We start from the raw sequence: 20,116 nt of genomic DNA, 5'->3' as shown, positions 1-20,116 counted from the left end.
GGCTAGAGATAGAACAGCAGTTGAAGGATGACAAAATAGGTGTGTACGCTCTTTGCGAGACTCATCTCAGGGATCTAAAGATCCGCCGTTTATAGGAGGCTACGTCTGGGAAGGGTGCAACAGAACGAGAACGGAAAAAAAGGGTGGAGGGGTAGGAATGTTGATACACCAGGGAACAAATTGGCAAAGAATTAAATCATCTTGTAAAGAACATATCTGGGTTTCAGGAACAATTGCCGGCATAAGGACATGGCTAGGGGTAGTTTATTTAGGAACAGGACATCAATGCAGGCAAGAAAACAAGGATCTTGTTGAATGTCTCAGTGACGATATAAGCCAGTTTGAAAATGGGGCCAATATTATTCTACTAGGGGACATGAACGGCCACATCGACGATCTGGATGGATACACGGATTGTAACGGGAAGCTAATGCTAGATTTCTGTGAGCGACACGATCTAGTTATAGTAAATAGAGAAACAAAATGTGAAGGCCAAATCACGTGGGAATTCCGCAACAGGCAGACGACCATTAACTATTGTCTAATGTCGCAGGAAATTTATAGCAAGGTCACAAAAATGGAAATAGACGAAGAAGGGGAGTGTAGTCTGGGAAGTGATCATAAACGTATTAGTCTGCAGATTGGGCCCCTGATGAAAAGAGGAATGAAACTTAAACAAAATGTAAACGCAAAATTAAACGACGATCAAATAGCGCAGATAGCAGCAGACATAGAAAAAGCAATAGAGAAAAGCCCCATGGAAGACTGGGATTATGAACAGGTAGAACTACTCATAAGGAGCAAAATTCAGGAGGTTAAAGTAGCAAACCGCTGGAATGGAAAGAGGAAGCCACGGAGCTAGTGGAATAAGGAAATCAGGGAAGCTATTGAACAACGACAGGCTGCTTCAAGGGAACACCGAGTGGCAAAGAAAGCACAGGTATCTCAGGAGGAAATTGACCAAAAATGGGAATCATATCGACAAACGAAACTTGAGGTACGGGCCCTCGTCCAAAGTAAAATAAAGCAGTCCACCGATCGCTGGATGGCTGACATACACGATGCCTCTAGAGGCGGAGCAAGAAAATTCTGGAACCATATAAGCTGGCTAGGGAAGAAGAATCAAAGAAAGCAGGATCGGATACAAGATAACGAGGGAAACTATTTAAAGGGGACAATGCAGTGAACTACATTACATCAGTTATAGCCGAGTCATTTAAGAGTGACGATAGGGCAATCTCCGCAAATCAGGAGGCAACACAAGGTAGCAGAATACAAAGCAGCTTAGAACTGACCAGTCTAAACTGGAAAAAGGCAGAAAAAACATTTCCAAAAACACATCTTCAGGAATAGATGGAATTCCGATCAAGCTGATTAATGAACTCGGTCCAAAAAGTAAGGAAACGTTGTTAAACGCTCTGGAAATAGTCATAACGAATAAGCAAATTCCGGACAGCTGGCGGCAGAGTAAAATGAATTTGATTTATAAAGGGAAAGGAGACAGGATGCACATAAAATCCTACAGGCTGATTACCATAACATCTGTTATCTACAGGTTAGGCATGCAGGCGGGGAAATTCAAGGTGCAAGCATGGGTTGAAAGTAATAAGATACTCGGAGAACTTCAGAATGGCTTTAGAAATGGTAGGCGCTTAGATGATAGCCTGTTCGTGCTTACCCAATGCATCGAAATATCTAGAGTGGAAAATAGACCTTTGTATTTGGCCTTCCTGGACATAAACGGGGCGTACGAAAACGTAACCAGGGAACTCCTGTGGAACATATAAAAGAAGAAGGTATCGGTTATGAGATAGTAGAGTTCCTACAGGAAATATACCGAAATAACAAAGTAGAAATTACGTGGGAGGGATAAGAAGTACGGATGATGTCAAAGTATGCAAAGGATTAAAACAAGGCTGTCCTCTATCACCGGTGCTGTTCATGCTTTATATGATAAACCTGGAACGGAGGATACAAGACAGTAACCTAGGTTTTAACCTGTCATGTAGATTAGGTGGAAAGGCGGTAGAGCAGCTCCTCCCCGGTTTGATGTATGCAGACGATATTGTGCTGCTAGCTGAGAGTCTGGAAGAATTGCAAACTCTAGTTAGGTATTGCGGAGACGAAGGGGACGCTCCATGGCTTCAGTTTCAGCGCCGTTAAGTCGAGTGTGATGATTTTCAAGGGCTCAAATTATCAAGGTCTTAAAATACAAGGCCATGAAATACCTAGAGTAGCAGAATATAAATATCTGGGGTATGGGTAAACGAAGGATTGGCATACATTGGAAAGCATGAGCAATCACTTAAGGCCAAAGGGCGAAAGAATGTCGAGATAATGAAGCATAAGGCATTGTGGGGATGCAATAGGTATGAGGTTTTGAGGGGTAATTGGAAAGGAATTATGGTGCTCGGACTTACTTTCGGAAATGCAGTTTTGTGCCTAAAATCGGAGGTACAGTCGACATTAGAAATAAATCAGAGATCCGTTGGACGATTAGCACTAGGTACCCACGGCAAAACTGCAAATGAGGCGGTACAGGGAGATATGGGCTGGGCATCTTTCGAAGTACGGGAAGCTCAGAGTAAAATATTATATGAGGAACGCCTGAGGAAATTGGACAGTAACAGATGGGCAGCTAAAGTATTTAAATACCTGTACTTAAAAAGCGTTGACTCACAATGGAGGAAAAGAACTAGGAGACTAACTAGTAAGTATGCTAATCACGAGGACGGAGAAATGAAGAGCATTAAGCAACAGGTGAAACACACAGAAGGTAAAAATTGAATAAATTCGATGGAAAAGAAACAGAGTGTGGAATTATACCGTAAGTGGAAAATGCAGATCAGGAAGGAAGATTTCTTTGATTACTCAAGAGGCAGTGCTCTACTTTTTTAAGCTAGATCAGGGTGCCTTAGAACACGCAGCTACAAAAAGAAATTTAACAATGGAGATGACGCATGTGCTGTATGTGGAAACTCCAGTGAAACAATTGACCATATTATACTCGAATGTAATGGTATCCATCCGGAAGTTGATGCAGGCGCAATCACTGTTCCTGAAGCTCTGGGGTTCAGAGATACCAGTGGCCGGGTGAATAAACCGGCGGTGGAAACTAGCAAAAAACGACTGGAAGATTGGTGGCTTAAAAGCGGAGAAGTGACAATGTTAGTAATGTAGGAACAAAAATTTAAGAAATAGAATGATGGTTTAGTTAACCATTCTAAATCAATAATTAAGATATATGGAGAAAAATGAGCATGATAGCTACTGCTACCACCCCGTTTCAAAGGGGACGCTCCTATATTCCATCCATCCATCCATCCATCCGTCCGTCCGTCCATCCATCCATCCATTCATCCATCCATCCATCCATCCGGTTATCAACCAGAGATGTATCAGGACCCCTTGCGAACTAGTAACTGGGGTGGGGAACTATATTGTGCGGACTGCTGCCGCTGAAGCACGCCGCGGAATCAGGATTCAATAGAATACGGTTGCTTTGGCAAGTTCGTGATCCATGATGAACCGTAATATATTCTCACGTAGTGGTGACGAGGTCGATGACACAATTGAAGGGTCGATGATTGCACTAAAGAAACTGTTTATTTGGGCTGACTTGCGCCCGCAAAAGAACTAAGCAAATCGGCGGCGGCGATATAAACAAACGTGCTCGTCGATCGTCGAACAAAGAATGCCCGTCACACTCGGCAACGCTCAATTTAAAGGCTGCACAGAACAATCTAGATAACGTCGCAAACAGCTACCAGCACGGGCTGGAACATTGTGGAAAGACACCCAAGTGGCCGGAACCTTCGAGACAGATCTCGGTGCATCTTGCGCTACAACAAAACTGATAAAGGTGTGACTCGCGACATCGAGCATTAAAAAACAAAGATTACGGAACTGATACGCGGTCCAGAATCAGAGTGATAAGCCTGTATGCCGGCGGCTGTTAAAAAACAACAAATACTGTTTTGATGGTTTCGCGGCATTACTCCCCCCTTAAAAAAACATCCCCTCGATGTTCCAGAACAGAGAAACCTAAACATAAACACTGCAAAGTTTAAACACCACAGATTCTTTAACGCGCGTAATATGGCTTCAGTCGCACAACGTGTACAATTTCTGGGCGTGCGCGTCGCCGTTGTGATGCTGACGTTCCGTCGGGAATGACTTCATAGTCCAGTGGTCCGACGCGGCGAAGGATTTTGTATGGTCCAAAGTATTGACGCAACAACTTTTCACTTAATCCGCGACGGCGAATCGGTGTCCAAACCCACACTTGGTCTCCTGGATTGTACTCTGCGTGGCGTCGTCGTAAATTGTATCGTCGGCTGTCGGTGCGCTGTTGGTCTTTAATACGAAGCCGTGCGAGTCGTCGAGCTTCCTCTGCACGCTGCAGGTAGGCGGCGACGTCAAGGTTGTCCTCGTTGGTTACGTGCGGCAGCATTGCGTCGAGCGTCGTCGTGGGCTCCCTGCCGTACACAAGATTAAACGGGGTCGCTCTAGTCGTCTCCTGGACTGCCGTGTTATACGCGAAGATCACGTACGGCAAGATGGCGTCCCAGGTCTTGTGTTCAGCGTCGACGTACATACCGATCATGTCCGCGATCGTTTTGTTCAGGCGCTCCGTAAGGCCATTGGTCTGGGGATGGTACGCAGTTGTTCGTCGATGGCTTGTGTGACTGTATTCCAGGATGGCTTGCGTCAACTCTGCCGTAAACGCCGTTCCCCTGTCCGTGATGAGCACTTCTGGGGTACCGTGTCGCAAAGAGAATTTGTTCGACAAAAAATTTGGCGACTTCTGCCGCGGTACCATTTGGTAGTGCTCTTGCTTCGGCGTAACGGGTAAGGTAGTCAGTGGCCAGATGATCCACTTGTTACCCATAGACGAAGATGGAAAGGGGCCGAGGAGATCCATCCCAATTTGTTGAAAGGGCAGGATTTGGGGCGGAATCGGGTTTAGTAGTCCCGCTGGTCTGATCGGCGGCGTCTTGCGTCGTTGGCACTCACGACACGTCTTCACGTAGTGGGAAATTCGGCAGGCAGTCGCGGCCAGTAATACTTCTCCTGGATTCGACGCAACGTGCGCGCAAATCCGAGGTGGCCTGCTGTGGGCTCATCGTGCAACGCCTGCAGAATTTCTTGCCGAATGGTTTTAGGCACTACGAGAAGCTGCGCGGTCTTGTTGGGTGCAAAGTTCTTCTTCCCGAGGAGGCCATTGCTTAACGTGAAGGACGATAAATGTCGCCTGAACACACCAGGAGGGGAAGCGGTCTTTCCTTCCAAGTAATCGGCTAGCGCTTTCAGCTCAGGGTCTGATCGCTGTTGTTCTGCGAAACTACTGGCGCTTACCGGTCCCAAAAAGGCGTCATCGTCATCGTCCTTCGGGGGAGAATCGACGGGAGCGCGGGATAAGCAGTCTGCGTCGGAATGCTTCCTGCCCGACTTATAGACTACAGTCATGTCAAATTCTTGAAGTCGTAGGCTCCATCTGGCAAGGCGGCCGGAAGGATCTTTCAAATTAGCCAGCCAGCAGAGCGCATGATGGTCGCTTACCACCTTGAATGGTCGGCCGTATAGGTATGGACGAAACTTAGAAGTAGCCCAGATGATCGCAAGGCACTGCTTCTCGGTCGTCGAGTAATTGACTTCGGCTTTTGTGAGAGAACTGCTAGCGTAGGCAATTACTTTTTGCTGTTCGGCAGTCTTCTGGACGAGAATGGCTTCTAGGCCTACACTGCTCGCGTCGGTGTGAATTTCGGTCTCGGCGTTTTCATCAAAGTGGCCAAGTACAGGAGGGCATTGCAGGCGGCGCTTAAGTTCATCGAAGGCTACTCCTTGCGGCGCTTCCCATTTAAAAGGTACGTCAGCCTTTGTAAGCTGCGTCAACGGTTCGGCGATCCGCGAAAAGTTTCTGACAAATCGTCGATAATAAGCGCACAGCCCAAGGAATCGGCGCACAGCTTTCTTGTCAGCAGGCGGTGGGAATTGTGCGATTACAGCTGTTTCCTCTGGGTCTGGGCGAATACCGTCCTTGCTAACAATGTGACCTAGGAATCGGAGTTCTTCGTAGGCGAAGTGACACTTCTCTGCTTTTAGCGTTAGCCCCGATGACTTGATGGCTTTCAGCACTGTCTGTAGTCGTTTTAGGTGGTCTTCAAAGTTTGACGAGAAGACAACAACGTCGTCCAAATATACCAAACAAATTTGCCACTTCAAGCCTGCCAGGACTGTGTCCATTACTCGTTGAAACGTGGCTGGTGCGGAGCAGAGGCCAAATGACATCGCCTTAAATTCATAAAGGCCGTCCGGTGTGATGAATGCGGTCTTCTCGCGATCTCTTTCGTCGACCTCAATTTGGAAAATATCCGCTATTCAGGTCCATCGATAAGAAGTACCTTGCATTGCAGAGCCGGTCGAGAGTGTCGTCGATGCGGGGAAGCGGGTAGACATCCTCCTTCGTTATGCTATTCAAGCGGCGGTAATCAACGCAAAAGCGAAGTGTGCTGTCTTTCTTCTTGACCAAAACGACTGGTGCCGCCCAGGGGCTGTTCGATGGCTGGATTACGTCATCACGCAGCATTTCCTCAACTTGATCGCGAATGGCTTGGCGTTCTCGCGGCGATACACGATAAGGGCTCTGGCGCAGAGGTCGGGCGTGTTCGTCCGTTATTATGCGATGCTTGGCCAGTGGTGTTTGTCGTACCTTCGATTGACGATGAGAAGCACTCCCCGTAGCTTCGAAGCAGACTGAGAATCTGGTCTTTCCTGTTGTGAGTCAATGCCGGGTTGATGTCAAATGTGAGCTGACGGAATAGGTCCGGTGCGTCTTCCAGCGTTTGGTCGTGGAGGGTGAATACATCTTTGAGGTCCGCTAATTCGCCGAGAAAGGCGATCGTCGTGCCCTTGTTGAGATACCGATATTCTTCGGTGAAGTTTGTTACCAGAACCTGAGCTTGACCTCTCCGGAATTTCGTGATGCCTCTTGCGATGCCGACACCTCGTTCTAAGAGCAATTGAATATTTCCTTCGACGATGCCTTCAGCGGTTTCGATGTTGGCGCTACCTACGCAGACTGCGATACATGATCGGGGCGGGACGTTCAATTCTTCGTCGAGGACGTTTAGAGGGATGTGTTGCATCGACGTCGTCGTAGCAGGAATGGCTTTGTCTGCAGAGAGCTTGATGAGCTTGGATCGCTGGTCGATGATAGCCCTATGTTCATTTAGGAAGTCCATGCCTAAAATCACGTCGCGGGAACACTGCTGCAAGACCACAAAGCTGGTGGGGTAAGTACGCCCATTTACGGTTATTCTTGCAGTGCATCGTCCCGATGGAGTAATCAGGTTGCCACCTGCCGTGCGAATCAGCGGGCCATCCCAAGCGGTGGTAACGTTTCTTAGCTGAGAGGCTTACGGCCCACTACTGACTGAATAGTCAGCTCCGGTGTCTACTAGGGCAGTGACTCTGCGACCGTCGACATCAACTTCAAGGTCACTTGTTCGCGTCCTCGCATTGCACGTGGGCCTTAGTGTCCGATCTCGGCTCCGTCGTTTCTTCAGGTCATGTCCGGGGCATACCGTTGTTACTTCGCTGGGCGGCGGTGTCTGCTTGCACTCTGGTCGTGTTGTCGTCGATGTCGTCGTGTGGAGCGGCGATGAAATGGTTGCGTCATCGTTAGTGGTCGTCGGCGGCGGCGGATCTTCGTCTTTTCGCCGTTGAGCAACCTCACCTCCAAAGGTTGCTGCCTTTAGTTTCCCCTACGGGGGCTTGGGGACCTTCCGCGCACACTATCATCATAGTTACGTCCTGGCGACGCAAAGCGGGCCCTGTACGGCGATGGAGACCTGAATCGACGGCTTGGTGGCGCAATCTCACCGCTACGCAGATAGCTGTCGATTTCTTGCGGTCGTTCACCTGGGCGTGGTCGTGGAGCGTCGACTGCAAATCCGCGGAGACCGATTCGTCGGTACGGGCAGTGCCGCAAAATGTGGCCGGCCTCACCGCAGTGGAAGCATAATGGCCGGTTGTTCGCTGTCCTCCATGCGTCGCATTTCCTGGGGCTTGTTGGTCGTTGGTAGGCTTGGCGGGCGGGAGCCAAGGGGCGGTTTTCAGGAACAGGCCGGTAGCGGCGAGGGCTCGGAAAGTCATCACATTGGGGCGGAGGGCGACGTAATGCACCAGCGTAGTTCATCGCTGTTGCCTCTGGTGCTGGAAAAGTCGCAGCCGTCGCTTCAGGAACGCCCAGCGCCTGCTGGACTTCTTCACGGACGACGTCCGCGAGCGTCGCCACCTGGGGTTGTTGCGATGATGGCTGCATTCGGCGGAGCTCCTCTCGCACGATCTCCCGGATGAGGTCACGAAGGTTCTCTCCACTTGTAGATGCGCTGGGGTAGTGGCTTGAGTAGTCTGGCTGAAGTGGCAGCTCGTAGTGGCGCATCCGGGTGTACAGCGTCTTCTCGATGGCAGACGCTTCCGTTTCAAATTCCGCCACTGTTTTGGCGGATTTCGGACAAGATTTCCAAAAAGCGATTCTTTGACGCCTCGCATTAAAAGTTTGACTCTCTCACCTTCAGTCATGTTAGGGTCGGCGCGGCGAAAGAGGCGCTTCATCTCCTCAACGTACGCCAGGACAGACTCGTTAGGAAGTTGCAGTCTTGACTGAAGGAGCGCCTGGTCTCTTTCCTTTCGGACGATGCTTGAAAAGGCAGTGAGAAACTCTTCCTTGAAAGTCTCCCAATCCTTCATATTTGCCTCATGATTTTCGAACCAAACTCGGGCATGTCCTTGAAAAACAAAGTAGACTTGCCTAAGTTTCGCGGCGTCATTCCAGCCGTTGAAATCTGCCACACGGTCGAAAAGGTCCATCCAATCTCCCGCATCTTCATCCGGTAGTCCATGGAAGCAGGGGGGCTCCCGGGGTTGGACGAAAATAACCGGTGCAGTAGGCTGGGCCATTGTCAGCGCCGATGCCTCCCGAGATCGACTGGGGTCAAGCAGCAGACCGTGTTCGGGTTTTAGGCCTTGAAGTCGGCGGCTGGCTCGGTGACCTGTAGGCTGGTCTTCCAGGGCGACAGGAACACGGCTTGGGTCTTCGCTTGAAGGATCAAAGGCAGCACCTCCACCAGATGTCACGTAGTGGTGACGAGGTCGACGACACAATTGAAGGGTCGATGATTGCACTAAAGAAACTGTTTATTTGGGCTGACTTGCGCCCGCAAAAGAACTAAGCAAATCGGCGGCGGCGATATAAACAAACGTGCTCGTCGATCGTCGAACAAAGAATGCCCGTCACACTCGGCAACGCTCAATTTTAAGGCTGCACAGAACAATCTAGATAACGTCGCAAACAGCTACCAGCACGGGCTGGAACATTGTGGAAAGACACCCAAGTGGCCGGAACCTTCGAGACAGATCTCGGTGCATCTTGCGCTACAACAAAACTGATAAAGGTGTGACTCGCGACATCGAGCATTAACAAACAAAGATTACGGAACGGATACGCGGTCCAGAATCAGAGTGATAAGCCTGTATGCCGGCGGCTGTTAAAAAACAACAAATACTGTTTTGAAGGTTTCGCGGCAATATGAGCGCAACACTTTTCCTCTTTGTCTCGTTGTATTGCGCTCATATATCACTGTCCGTCAGAATTCAATCAAGGCTAAACTGGTCTCTAAAAAGCTGCAGTTAATAAGCCAGCACGCCACGGTCAGCAGCGGACGTGGGGAAAACGCGAAGCGTCGGCTTCAGTACGTAATTCAACTCCTATAAACCCCGCCCCGATCACTCTTCGGGCACCCGAGATGCTTTGCGTTACAGCCCCATCCAGCAGTGTGGCCAGATCTCGACTTTCACCGATTCCAGCGTAAACAAGCGCCACGGACTCCTGCGCATACACTCTCTCCGCTCTCCTCCTGCGCTTCTTTCTCTTTGCGAAAATAAAGTCGCCTTTGCACCTCTGGTCTTTTAAGCCTGCATTTTTTTTTCTTTGGGCGTTGATATGGGGGCACCTTGGGGTTCGCGATCCCCCATTTGAGAAACACTGGCTTTGAGCAAGACACTCTCGCTAAAAATAGCGACCGAAACCGTGACAGTGTGCAGAGACAATCAAATAACGAGAATCCAGGCTAGTCCGTTGCCGAGAATCTTACCAAATGCTGAACTTATTCTCCTAGTTATTTGTTTCATGCTTGGGATCTGCAGCTACTGTATGTCCAAAGTAGATACATTCACCTACGACTTCCAGTGTCTGGCGAACTACTTTAAACTGCGGTTCATTTGCAAAGATGTTGAACACAACCATAGTCTTCTGAGAATTAATTTTATACCTACCTTCCTGCTTTTCCTCTCTAGGTCAGTAATCATTATTTCCAATTATACCCTTGAGTCGCTTAGCAAGACAATTTGATCAGCGAATTGCGTAATGATGAAATATTCTCCACAAACGCCTATCCCTGACTTCTCCCATTCCAAGTCGGTGGATCCTTCTAAGCAAGCGATGGATAGTACTGGAGAGATCGTGTATCCTAGTCTAACACTTTTCTTTATGGGAATTTTATCACCTTCTTTAGGGTGAATGATTCTTCCTGTGTAGCCACTGTAGATGTCTTCCAGTACTTTCACATGTAGCTCATCTGCATCTTGATTTCACAATGTCTACGTGACTGCTGAGGTTTCTAGTGATTCAAATGCTTTCTGGTTATCTCTTAATGCTGTCTGTAGGGACTAATTATATTCCGCAAATTTTCTATTACTTGGTTAATAGATGCATACGATCGATGATAGAGCACCCTTTCCGAAAGCCTACTTGATCCTTCGGTTGATTGGAGTTTTCCCTGATTCTATTAGCAATCAGCTTCGTGAATACTTTGTACTTAACGAATAGTAAGCTGAGGGGTGTATAATTTTTGTTAAGTGTCCCCTTTCTTACCGATTAGGTAAATGTTAGAGCTCTTCCAGAATTCTGGTACCGCTGATGTCATGAGACATTGGTATACAGAGTAGCCAGTTTTTCAACACGATATACCCACTGTCTGACAAATGTGTAGCTGCATTATCCTTCACGATGTAGTTAGCTTCAATAATTTGACCTATGACCTAGCTACTCATGAATCATATTGAACTCGCCCAACTTTCCACCTTTCTACCTTAACCTTCCCAGCTGCTTTCCCCCATTTTATAGTTTCTAAAGCTTTCTTAGCCTCGTTACTGGTGAAACGTCTAATTCTCTTTACTTCTGTCAATCTCATTTTTGTCCTCACTATACTCCGGCTTCTGTTTAGGTCAGTACGGGACTCCTCGGCTACTTTATCTTGTCCATACTAATAATGTAATTGCGCACCTTGGACCTTAGTGCACATATCTGATTTTTGCTTATGCCTGATTTTCACTTAACCGATTTCAGGCTACCGCCATTCTTTAATGCATGCTTGATTTTATCATACTTATATTCCCTTACGTCGAACACATTATCCCTGTTGATTAAATAGCTGTACCAGTTCTATCATGTCTGCTGGATTAGAAGCTTTCATATTTTGCCGTTTCTTAATCAAAGCTTTTGTCTGCTTAAACAGTTTACCACCTATTTCGACCACGCATTCATTATTGATACTTGTGGAATTAACATTCATTTCTACTACTTTACAATCATCTTCCTCATTTAAATCTGAATATCGGTTTGAATCGCGATCCCGAATCCTTGTCGTTCCCTCTCATCGCTAATTTATTAGTGGACTTCTTAATTGCTAACCCGCACCGTTCCCTTTTGAAATCAAAACTAAATACCATACGGTGGTCAGTGCGTCGCACCTTTTCGACTACCGCTACATTCTACACAGTTCCAGGTTTATAACACAGAATTAGGTTAGTTTATTTTTTAACCTCCCCGTTATGGCTGTTCCATGCCCACTTCCGGTTGTTCCGCTTGATGAAGAACAAATTCATTATTCTGCGGTAATTGCGGCTTGCTATTCCTAAAACATGTCATATTCACTCACTGCCTGCTATCCAGCATGCTTTTTGCCAATTGTGGCTTTGATTTCGCCCATCAGCACAGACTACTGTGTTTTTAATTTCCCCTTTATTGATTCTACATCTTCGTAGAAGCTTTCGACTGCCTGATCATCATGATTACATGTAGATGCGTAGGCCTATACAGCCTTCAGTTTATACCGCTTATTAAGCTTAATTACAATATCTGCCATCCTCTCATTCATGCTGTAAAATGGTGTATGTTATTAGCTAGATGCTTATTAATAAGGAGCCCTACTCACATTCATTTTCTGTTCGCTCAATATCGATAACACAGTACACATCTGCCCTTTTGTACAATATGTGCCAAGCCCTGTAATAACTCCTTTCATTTCTGCTAATTCCTCGAATAGCACGTAAGCTAGCACCACTGTGGCTAGGGTTCTAGCGTTAAACGCTGCAAGGGTCAGTCTCCAATGGCGGCCTATTTGGAGCCAGATATTCTTAGCACCTTCCGCAGCGCCACAGGTCTGACCGCCGGCCTGGTCAGTTTTTCCGCAGTCGCTGTGGACTGAGAGCCCGGAGTTTATATGAGTATTCATGAGGATTGTGGCTCGTTGCTACACTAAGGTGGCCATATCCCATTCTGGTGATGGAGTGCCTCTCTGAGGATGTTCACTGGTATCAGGGCACATCATAGACCTGTTTATGCAGTTACGTCAACTTGCAGATTTTTTTTCTATCCGGTGGAGAATTGCGTGGCACTGAGATTCAAACAACGGTCTTCTTGCATGCGAGGCAGTAGTTCTACTTCTACACCACTGCAATAACTTCTCTCACCTCTTATGATGCCGCTTTTGTCCTCGCATTTTACTGTCGCCTTCATTTATAAACATTTGCAGGAGCGTTGTGATTCGCTTCGGCTTGGGTAACTACCGGGAGCGGGTGCTCGTGTCCAACACAACGTCAGCTTCTTCGGCCATCGCGAGCTTGTGCACCCAAGGAGGCTCAGCTGGCCAGCCGTCCGCGTGGGAAGCTGAAGGAAACCAGGTATGCTTTACAGTTATTATCTAGTCGTGCGCATGAAGTCTTGGTCGCATGTCCCTTGGGCACACGTTGAGGTCTTCATTGCGATGCGGTTGCCTGCTCGTGTGCCTTTGTCGATACGATTCCATTATCATACATACACTTTGGAATGTGTGCGCTGATATGTGCGTTATACGACACGTTGATCATAGTTTTGTGATATCCAGTTTCCAACCGCGGTCTCCCTCTCCTTCTGTCCTCCTCTCATCTCTGGCGTAGTGCTGAATAACACAAGAATGCATATTCTTTTTTGTCCTTTCCCTCCTTGAAATAATTTAACCATCACGAAATCATATTTCTTCTCTCTCAGCCTTTCATCATCAAGAAGTTCGCAGGGGTCAAGTGGATGCAGCTAGCCATGCAGGACTGGGTTAATTTGAAGGCCTTCGCCCTGCAGTGGTATAGTCAGGCTAATGGTGATGATGGTGATGGTGGTGGTGGTGTTGTTGATGACGAAGCATACCGACGAGGACGGCCAGTCGGTAAGACGTTTAATGGACACCGCAGACACAATACCAGACAAAGATACCCAGGATAAAAGAACAAAGTAGCAACGAACGCTCAGCCTGCTCATCCCTCCATCATCAGTAACTTTCTACAAGTCTACATCACCAAATTAGACGTTTCGTTGCTCTCCCTGACTTCATTATTATTAAGTGCCGTATACCAAAAGACGATGAGGTGGCACTGGGCCTTTAGTGCATAGCTGGGATCTACCCCTACATCCAGGGAAGGATATTAACGTGTTGTTAAAGCGCCAGGCATACCATGACAGCAGCCAAAACGCCTAGCCGCTTCCACCTTGGGCACGTTCCCCAAACTAGATTCCTGCTTTCACCACGTGCACAGCGGAAACGTGCCATTTGTCAGCTGCGCTTGTTTTTCTGTTACCTGAAAATTCCCACGCTGGTAACTGCGTTTCTAGGCTGGACGGTTCTTTTATGACGCGGGGCAGCTGGACTGCATTCGGTAGGAAAACATTGAAAAGGTTGACATCGGGGTTATCCTCTGGTTTCAGGGCATCATTCACAACGCAAGCTGAGCAGTACATTAAATGCATATTTTTTCTGAAGCTACCGAGGTAGCAAACAGTGATACTAAGTTTATCTTTTCGTAGAAAGGCATCCACTGATAGAGAGCGCGCACCTAGCGCCGCTCTCCTCCTACTCCCAGCTCGGAGTGGCTGTTCGTTTAGCGCGTTTCGCTCCCTATCTCTTGCTAAATACCTCGCATGGTTAGGAGCTGTCGACCGGATGATCAGACTCGTCCCGACTTCTGCGGGTACATATTCTCGAGGACGTGACCTGCTTCATCCATAGCGAGACACTTGATAGGCAGCGGACCGACCCCGCCTTTTATTAAGCGAGCGAAGGCAGCATCAAGATGGTGTCTACGCTGCACGGTTACATAGCGTCTAGTCGAGTGGTGCGGTCGTGGCGAGGCTGCGCTCAACGCAGCAGCTACGGCGATAGCAAGTAGCAGCCGCGCCAACGGCGGCGCGCGTCTCTGCCGCTGCCGCGAGTCTTGTATTACGTCACGTATTCCTAAAGAGGTCCGCTCCTCCTGTTCCACGTTATCTGTGCTGACGCGGCGAGACTTTCGCTGTAAAACGTTACAGGGTCTCTCACGATCTCTCTTCAGGGCTGAACAGTGAAAGCCTAGTAATATTAGGAGTAGTGATTACTACTCATTTTAGTCATTACTTCTCATTCATCATCATCATCAGCCTGACTATACCCACTGCAGGGCGAAGGCCTCTCCCATATTTCTCCACTTAATCCGGTTCTGTGCTAGCTGCATCCACTTGATCCCCGCGAACTTCTTAACCTCATCCGCCCATCTAACTTTCTGCCACCCCCTGCTACACTTTCCTTCTCTTGGAATCCAGTGTGTTACCCCAAGCGACCATCGGTTATCCTCTCTTCGCACTACATGGCCTGCCCATGCCCATTTCTTCTTCTTAATTTCTACTAGAGTGTCGGTAACTTAAGTTATTTCTCTGACCCACTCTGCACGCTTCCTATCTCTTAATGTTACCCCTATCATTTTTCGTTCCATAGCCCTCTGGGTTGTCCTCAACTTAAGTAGAACTCTCTTGGTTAGCCTCCACGTTCCAGCCCCATAGGTGAGTACAGGTAAGATGCAACTGTTGTATACTTTCCTCTTAAGCGATACCGGTAAGCTGCTAGACATAATCTGCGAGTGCTTGCCAAATGCGCTCCATCCCAATCTTATTCTTCTTGTTATTTCCTTTTCATGGTCCGGATCTGCGGTTACTACTTGTCCTAAGTAGACATATTCGCCTACTACTTCCAATATTTCGCTACCTAATGTAAACTGCTGTTCCTTCCCGAGGCTTTTGAACATTACCTTAGTCTTCGGCATATTGATTTTCAAGCCTACCTTTCTACTTTTCCTGTCTAAGTCATCAACCATTATTTGCAGTTCATCCCCCGAGTTGCTTAGCAAGGCAATGTCATCAGCAAATCGCAGATTACTGAGGTATCTTCCATCTACCCTTATCCCTAATACAACATTTTGGGCGAGTTGGTTACATACATTCATTATTACAGCGCAGAGACGGCACAGAAGAAGAGGAGGACACAGCAGCGCTGTTGCGTCCTCCTCTTGTTCTGTGCCGTCTTTGCGCTGTAATAATAAACCTTATCCCTAACTGCTCTCATTCCAAGTCTCTGAATACTTCCTCTAAGCAAGCTGTGAATAGTACTGGGGAGAGTGTGCCTCCTTGGCTAACACCTTTCTTTGAGGGAATTTTGTTACTTTCTTTATGCAGAACTTCTCATTACTAAACATTTTAGACATTTCTAATCAGTTTTGATCATTACAAGCGTTCGTTTGACATATGGGGCATTACAAGTTATTAGTAGTCACTATTATTAATTATAACATCTACCAATATCCATTCTAATCTCTATTAATCACTATCACTATCGATCATTTTTCCTTTAATATCTCTTTATATGGCGAACATTTCCTGATGACGCGTCCACCGGTCACTTTCTGTCGACGCACCATGAGCCTGAAAGGCTTCTGCCTTTGTCTTTGGCAAGTGGTAGTTGGTAGGTGTCATGGCCGAGCACTGGTGGACGATGGGTTGTGCATCGTAACAATTCCAGATGCTGCCACAACGTTGGGAGAAGCCGCAAACTCGGGTTTCTCATTTGATTTGTGAAGGTGGAATAACAATCAGCCTCCAGTGGTCTAGATGCCGAGTCACGCAGGTTACTCTTAGGCCATGCAGGCACGCGTTCGTATGGCTTTTTGGAGTGCGGCTTCGTATCTGTTAACCCAGAGCATTGGCACAGCGGTTAGGGTACCCAACTGCTGTACCCAAGGATGTGAATTGAAATCCCGGCCGTGTTTCTTTCGTGCTGCAAACCAAAGCATCCATGTGCTGTGCTATATCAGCACACGGTAAAGAAACCCAGGTGGTGGAAATTTTCGGAACCCTTCACTAGAGGGTCTTTCACAGCCTGAATCGCTTTTAAGAAGAAGAAGATAAAGTTTATTTTCTTTCTACAGAAAGAGGGGGCCGGGACAAAAGGCCAATTGGCCTGTCGAGGTCCCAGCACCTGTAACAGTGGAAGCGGTGCGCAACACACACCAAAAATGCAAAAGCGTGATACTAATACGGAAAAAAAAATAAAGAAATGGTGACAATGTGTACACAAACCCAGGTGAAAAAGGACACTAAATCTATATAATATACATGAAAACATAATAGCATGAAAATGCAAGTAAATAAGCACTGCATTCTCAGTGGAACACTAGATACGTAAAAAATTATAATATAGGGGTGATAACAATATGCAAAGCGTGTGGAAAGGCACAGAGAACACAAATCATACAAATATTGAATGTTTACTAATGAGTGACAGCGGAAACTTAAAAAAAGGCATACAATAAACAAAAAAGAGTAACAAATAAATGCTAAAATCTAGAGAATCTTACGCAATGTTTATGTTTGTAGTTGCTCAGTTTCTAATATATACTTCTTTATTTTTATCTTAAATCTGTTGAGGGAGAGGTTAAACTTAGTTTTAAGGCACATTCAGAATGTCTGGTGCCTGATATTTTAACCTCGGTTTGCCGTAGTTTGTACGGATCCTTGGTACAATTCTTTCATTATTTTGAGGAAGGGGTATCTCGTTGTCATTAGTGGCATCATATAATCGATGTTTGTGTATATGTTGCAGCCAGCGAAAGCTATAAGTCTACTTGGGGTTTAGTAAACTATAATTTCTGAAGAGTGTACCTGTTGGCAAATTTAATGGTAGCCCATAAAATCCTTCCAATGCCCGCAAGGCTCTTTCTTGGACCAGAAAAACTTTTTCAATATTTCCGCTTGTCATCGTTCCCCTGATTAAAATACAGTACAATAGCTTGGAATAGGAAAAGCCATAATATATAGCTAGCTTAAGCCAAACAGGTATTAAAGGTGCGATCTTATAGAGGCATCCAATAGTTTTACATAGTTCTGTAGTTAGCTTAGAAATATGAACGTTCCAAGAGAGGGTTTCATTAAACCAGACGCCAAAAAATTTTTGATTAGTGACATGGCTTATTGTCGTGTTTACATATTGTATGTTGATAGGTTGAGAAATAAGTGCATTAATAGATCTGAAGATAATATAGTTAGTTTTGTTCAGGTTTAAACTGAGGTTATTATTGTCTAGCCACAAATGAAATTTCTTTAGATATACGTTTACACTTATTTCTAACTCCGACATGGAAGTAGATTAAAGAAAATATTTTTTTAAGAAATGTTTTTTTTTTTTAATATATTCCACAAACACAACTCAAACCCTGTATATATGTCGGATGGTCGCTTGCAATCGGTAGCTAGATAAAATGGTCGCTTTTGTCTGTGCACCAATGAGATTGTATGATATACTGCAGCCATAAGTTAAGCGAATGGTCATTAAGCAAGCAGGAGTTGCGCCTACAAGCAACAAGACTATCGTGTCGGATCCGTAATGGTGAAAGCTAAGTTTGGTTTATGGCTGGCGTGTGGGGTTAACGTCCCAAAGCGACTCAGGCTATGAGAGACGCCGTAGTATAGAACTCCGGAAATTTCGACCACCTGGGGTTCTTTAACGTGCACTGACATCGCACAGCACACGGGCGCCTTGCTTTACGCCTCCGTTGAAAAGCGGCTGCCAGAGGCCGGAATTGGATCCCGCATCCTTTTGACACAATACAAAACTTCCTCAGTTTTTAAAGAGCGATTCGTCTAAATTTTGGCGTTATCTCGCTCAAGACAAGGACGATATTAAGAAACGTAGGGTAAATGGTAGATTTGTAAATGAAAGCAGAGAAATTGCACAGATTTTCAATGACTACTTTCAAACTGTTTTTTCAACTCGCAGTGAGCAAAATCCCTTAAACTCACAGATAAATTTTGAGGATGTACCTGTCATTTCGGCTGAAGGAGTGCTAACTTTGTTACGCAACCTGGATAAAGGAAAAGCCCAGGCCCAGATGCTGTTCATAATTCATTCTTAAAACGCTACGCTCCGCAGATTGCACCTTTTCTGGCAAAGATTTTTCAAGTTTCTATCGGTACTGGTAAAGTACCCTTTGATTGTAATCGGGCACATGCTGTACCATTGCTTAAAAAGGGAGATAAATTCAGTGTCTAACTACAGACCCGTATCTATAACGTCCACATGTTGCAAGCTACTAGAGCATATTCTGGTTGGTTATATTTGGGCTTACCTAGCTGAAAACCACCTTTTATCGCCCCATCAGCAGGAATGTCCACTGTCACGCAATTGGTAACCACTGTACACTAATTTGCTACGACACTCGTTAACTCCAGTCAAGTTGACATGCTATTAGATTTTTGCAAAGCGTTTGATAAAGTTGAGCACGGAAAATTACTCTATAAGTTAGGATACATTGGTCTCCCGAGTTACCTTATATACTGGATAAGTTCATACCTTAATAACACATATCAGTTCGTAGAAATTAATGGAAATTTTTTTGATCTGTAAGCTCCGGAGTGCCTCAGGGCAGTGTGTTAGGCCCTCTGTTTTGTTTTTTTATTATATATTGAGGACTTAACCCAAGTAATTCCTGACTCCATTCGACTGTTTGTGGATGACTGTATTATTTATAAAAGCATTACGTGCTATTGCAGCGATCTATTTTTTTTTTCTATAGAACAGTGGTGTAAAGACTGGTGTATGGAACTTAACACGCAAAAAACGGCGCTTCTAAGAGTAACTCGTTAAAAGAAAGTCAGTTCATTTCAGCACCGCTTACACAACTGTCTCATTTTCGAAGTTTCTTGTTATAAATATCTTGGCATTACTATTACCAATAATCTCTCCTGGAGTGCTCACAATTCAAATATTTGTTCATCTGCTTTTAAGAAACTTTGTTTTATCAGACGTAAACTCAAAGATGTCCCATCCAATCTTAAACTACTGGCTTACACCACACATGTCAGGTCTAAACTTGAGTATGCTTCGATCATCTGGGATCCTCGCACTAATAAACACATTTATCGAATTGAACAAATACAGAGAAAAGCGGTGAGGTTCATCTTTAATAAATATCAAAGAACTGACTCTCCTACTAACCTCATGACCGCCAACAGCATTCAGCTTCTAGAAACTCGCATAAAATTTTAAACAACCAACTAAACCTCAGTCCTCCACCGTGTGTGAAAGTTCCCAAAACTAGGCGGACACGTCATCACCATAGTTCCTCACTACAGCCAATTTATGCAAAATCAAAATCATTTATGCATAGTTTTTATCCAAGGATAATTTCTGAATGGAACACTCTTCCAAAAAGCTTAACTCAATCTCCAGACTTTGACCAGGCTCTACAGCAACATCTGTTTGGTTGACAGTAGCGTCGGAGTTTTTTAGGCCATGTATTGTTAGTATGATATCACGCAAGTGTTTTTCATGTTTTCCTTTTTTGTCTCCCCGGCTGTTGGTCAACACATTTCATGTCATTACATTGCTTCTGTTTGAATTAGTTTTGCGGGTGCTTTGTGCGATTTATTGCATTTCTTGTG

The 20,116-nt window shown here is 45.9% G+C and overlaps 1 protein-coding gene and 1 long non-coding RNA gene across 2 annotated transcripts in view; one reads left to right on the top strand and one right to left on the bottom strand.

Annotated features, from left to right (window-relative positions):
- The window catches only part of LOC146194736 (uncharacterized), a 94,260-nt gene extending 91,771 nt beyond the window's left edge, over positions 1-2,489 (bottom strand). Inside the window, exon 1 of the long non-coding RNA XR_014705905.1 lies at positions 2,421-2,489. This is a non-coding gene — a long non-coding RNA (uncharacterized LOC146194736). The remainder of the gene's footprint in view (positions 1-2,420) is intronic.
- The window catches only part of LOC146194735 (uncharacterized), an 83,704-nt gene that overhangs the window by 32,746 nt on the left and 30,842 nt on the right, over positions 1-20,116 (top strand). Inside the window, exon 6 of the mRNA XM_084597520.1 lies at positions 12,879-13,026. Coding sequence (XP_084453646.1) covers positions 12,879-13,026 — 148 coding nt within the window. The remainder of the gene's footprint in view (positions 1-12,878; positions 13,027-20,116) is intronic.

Source organism: Amblyomma maculatum, chromosome 3 (genome assembly GCF_055883805.1).
Source record: "Amblyomma maculatum isolate TAMU_Amacu chromosome 3, ASM5588380v1, whole genome shotgun sequence".
Lineage (NCBI taxonomy): Eukaryota > Metazoa > Arthropoda > Arachnida > Ixodida > Ixodidae > Amblyomma > Amblyomma maculatum.
Note: the sequence above shows the minus strand (reverse complement) of the source record. Positions and strands in the feature narration are given on the sequence as shown.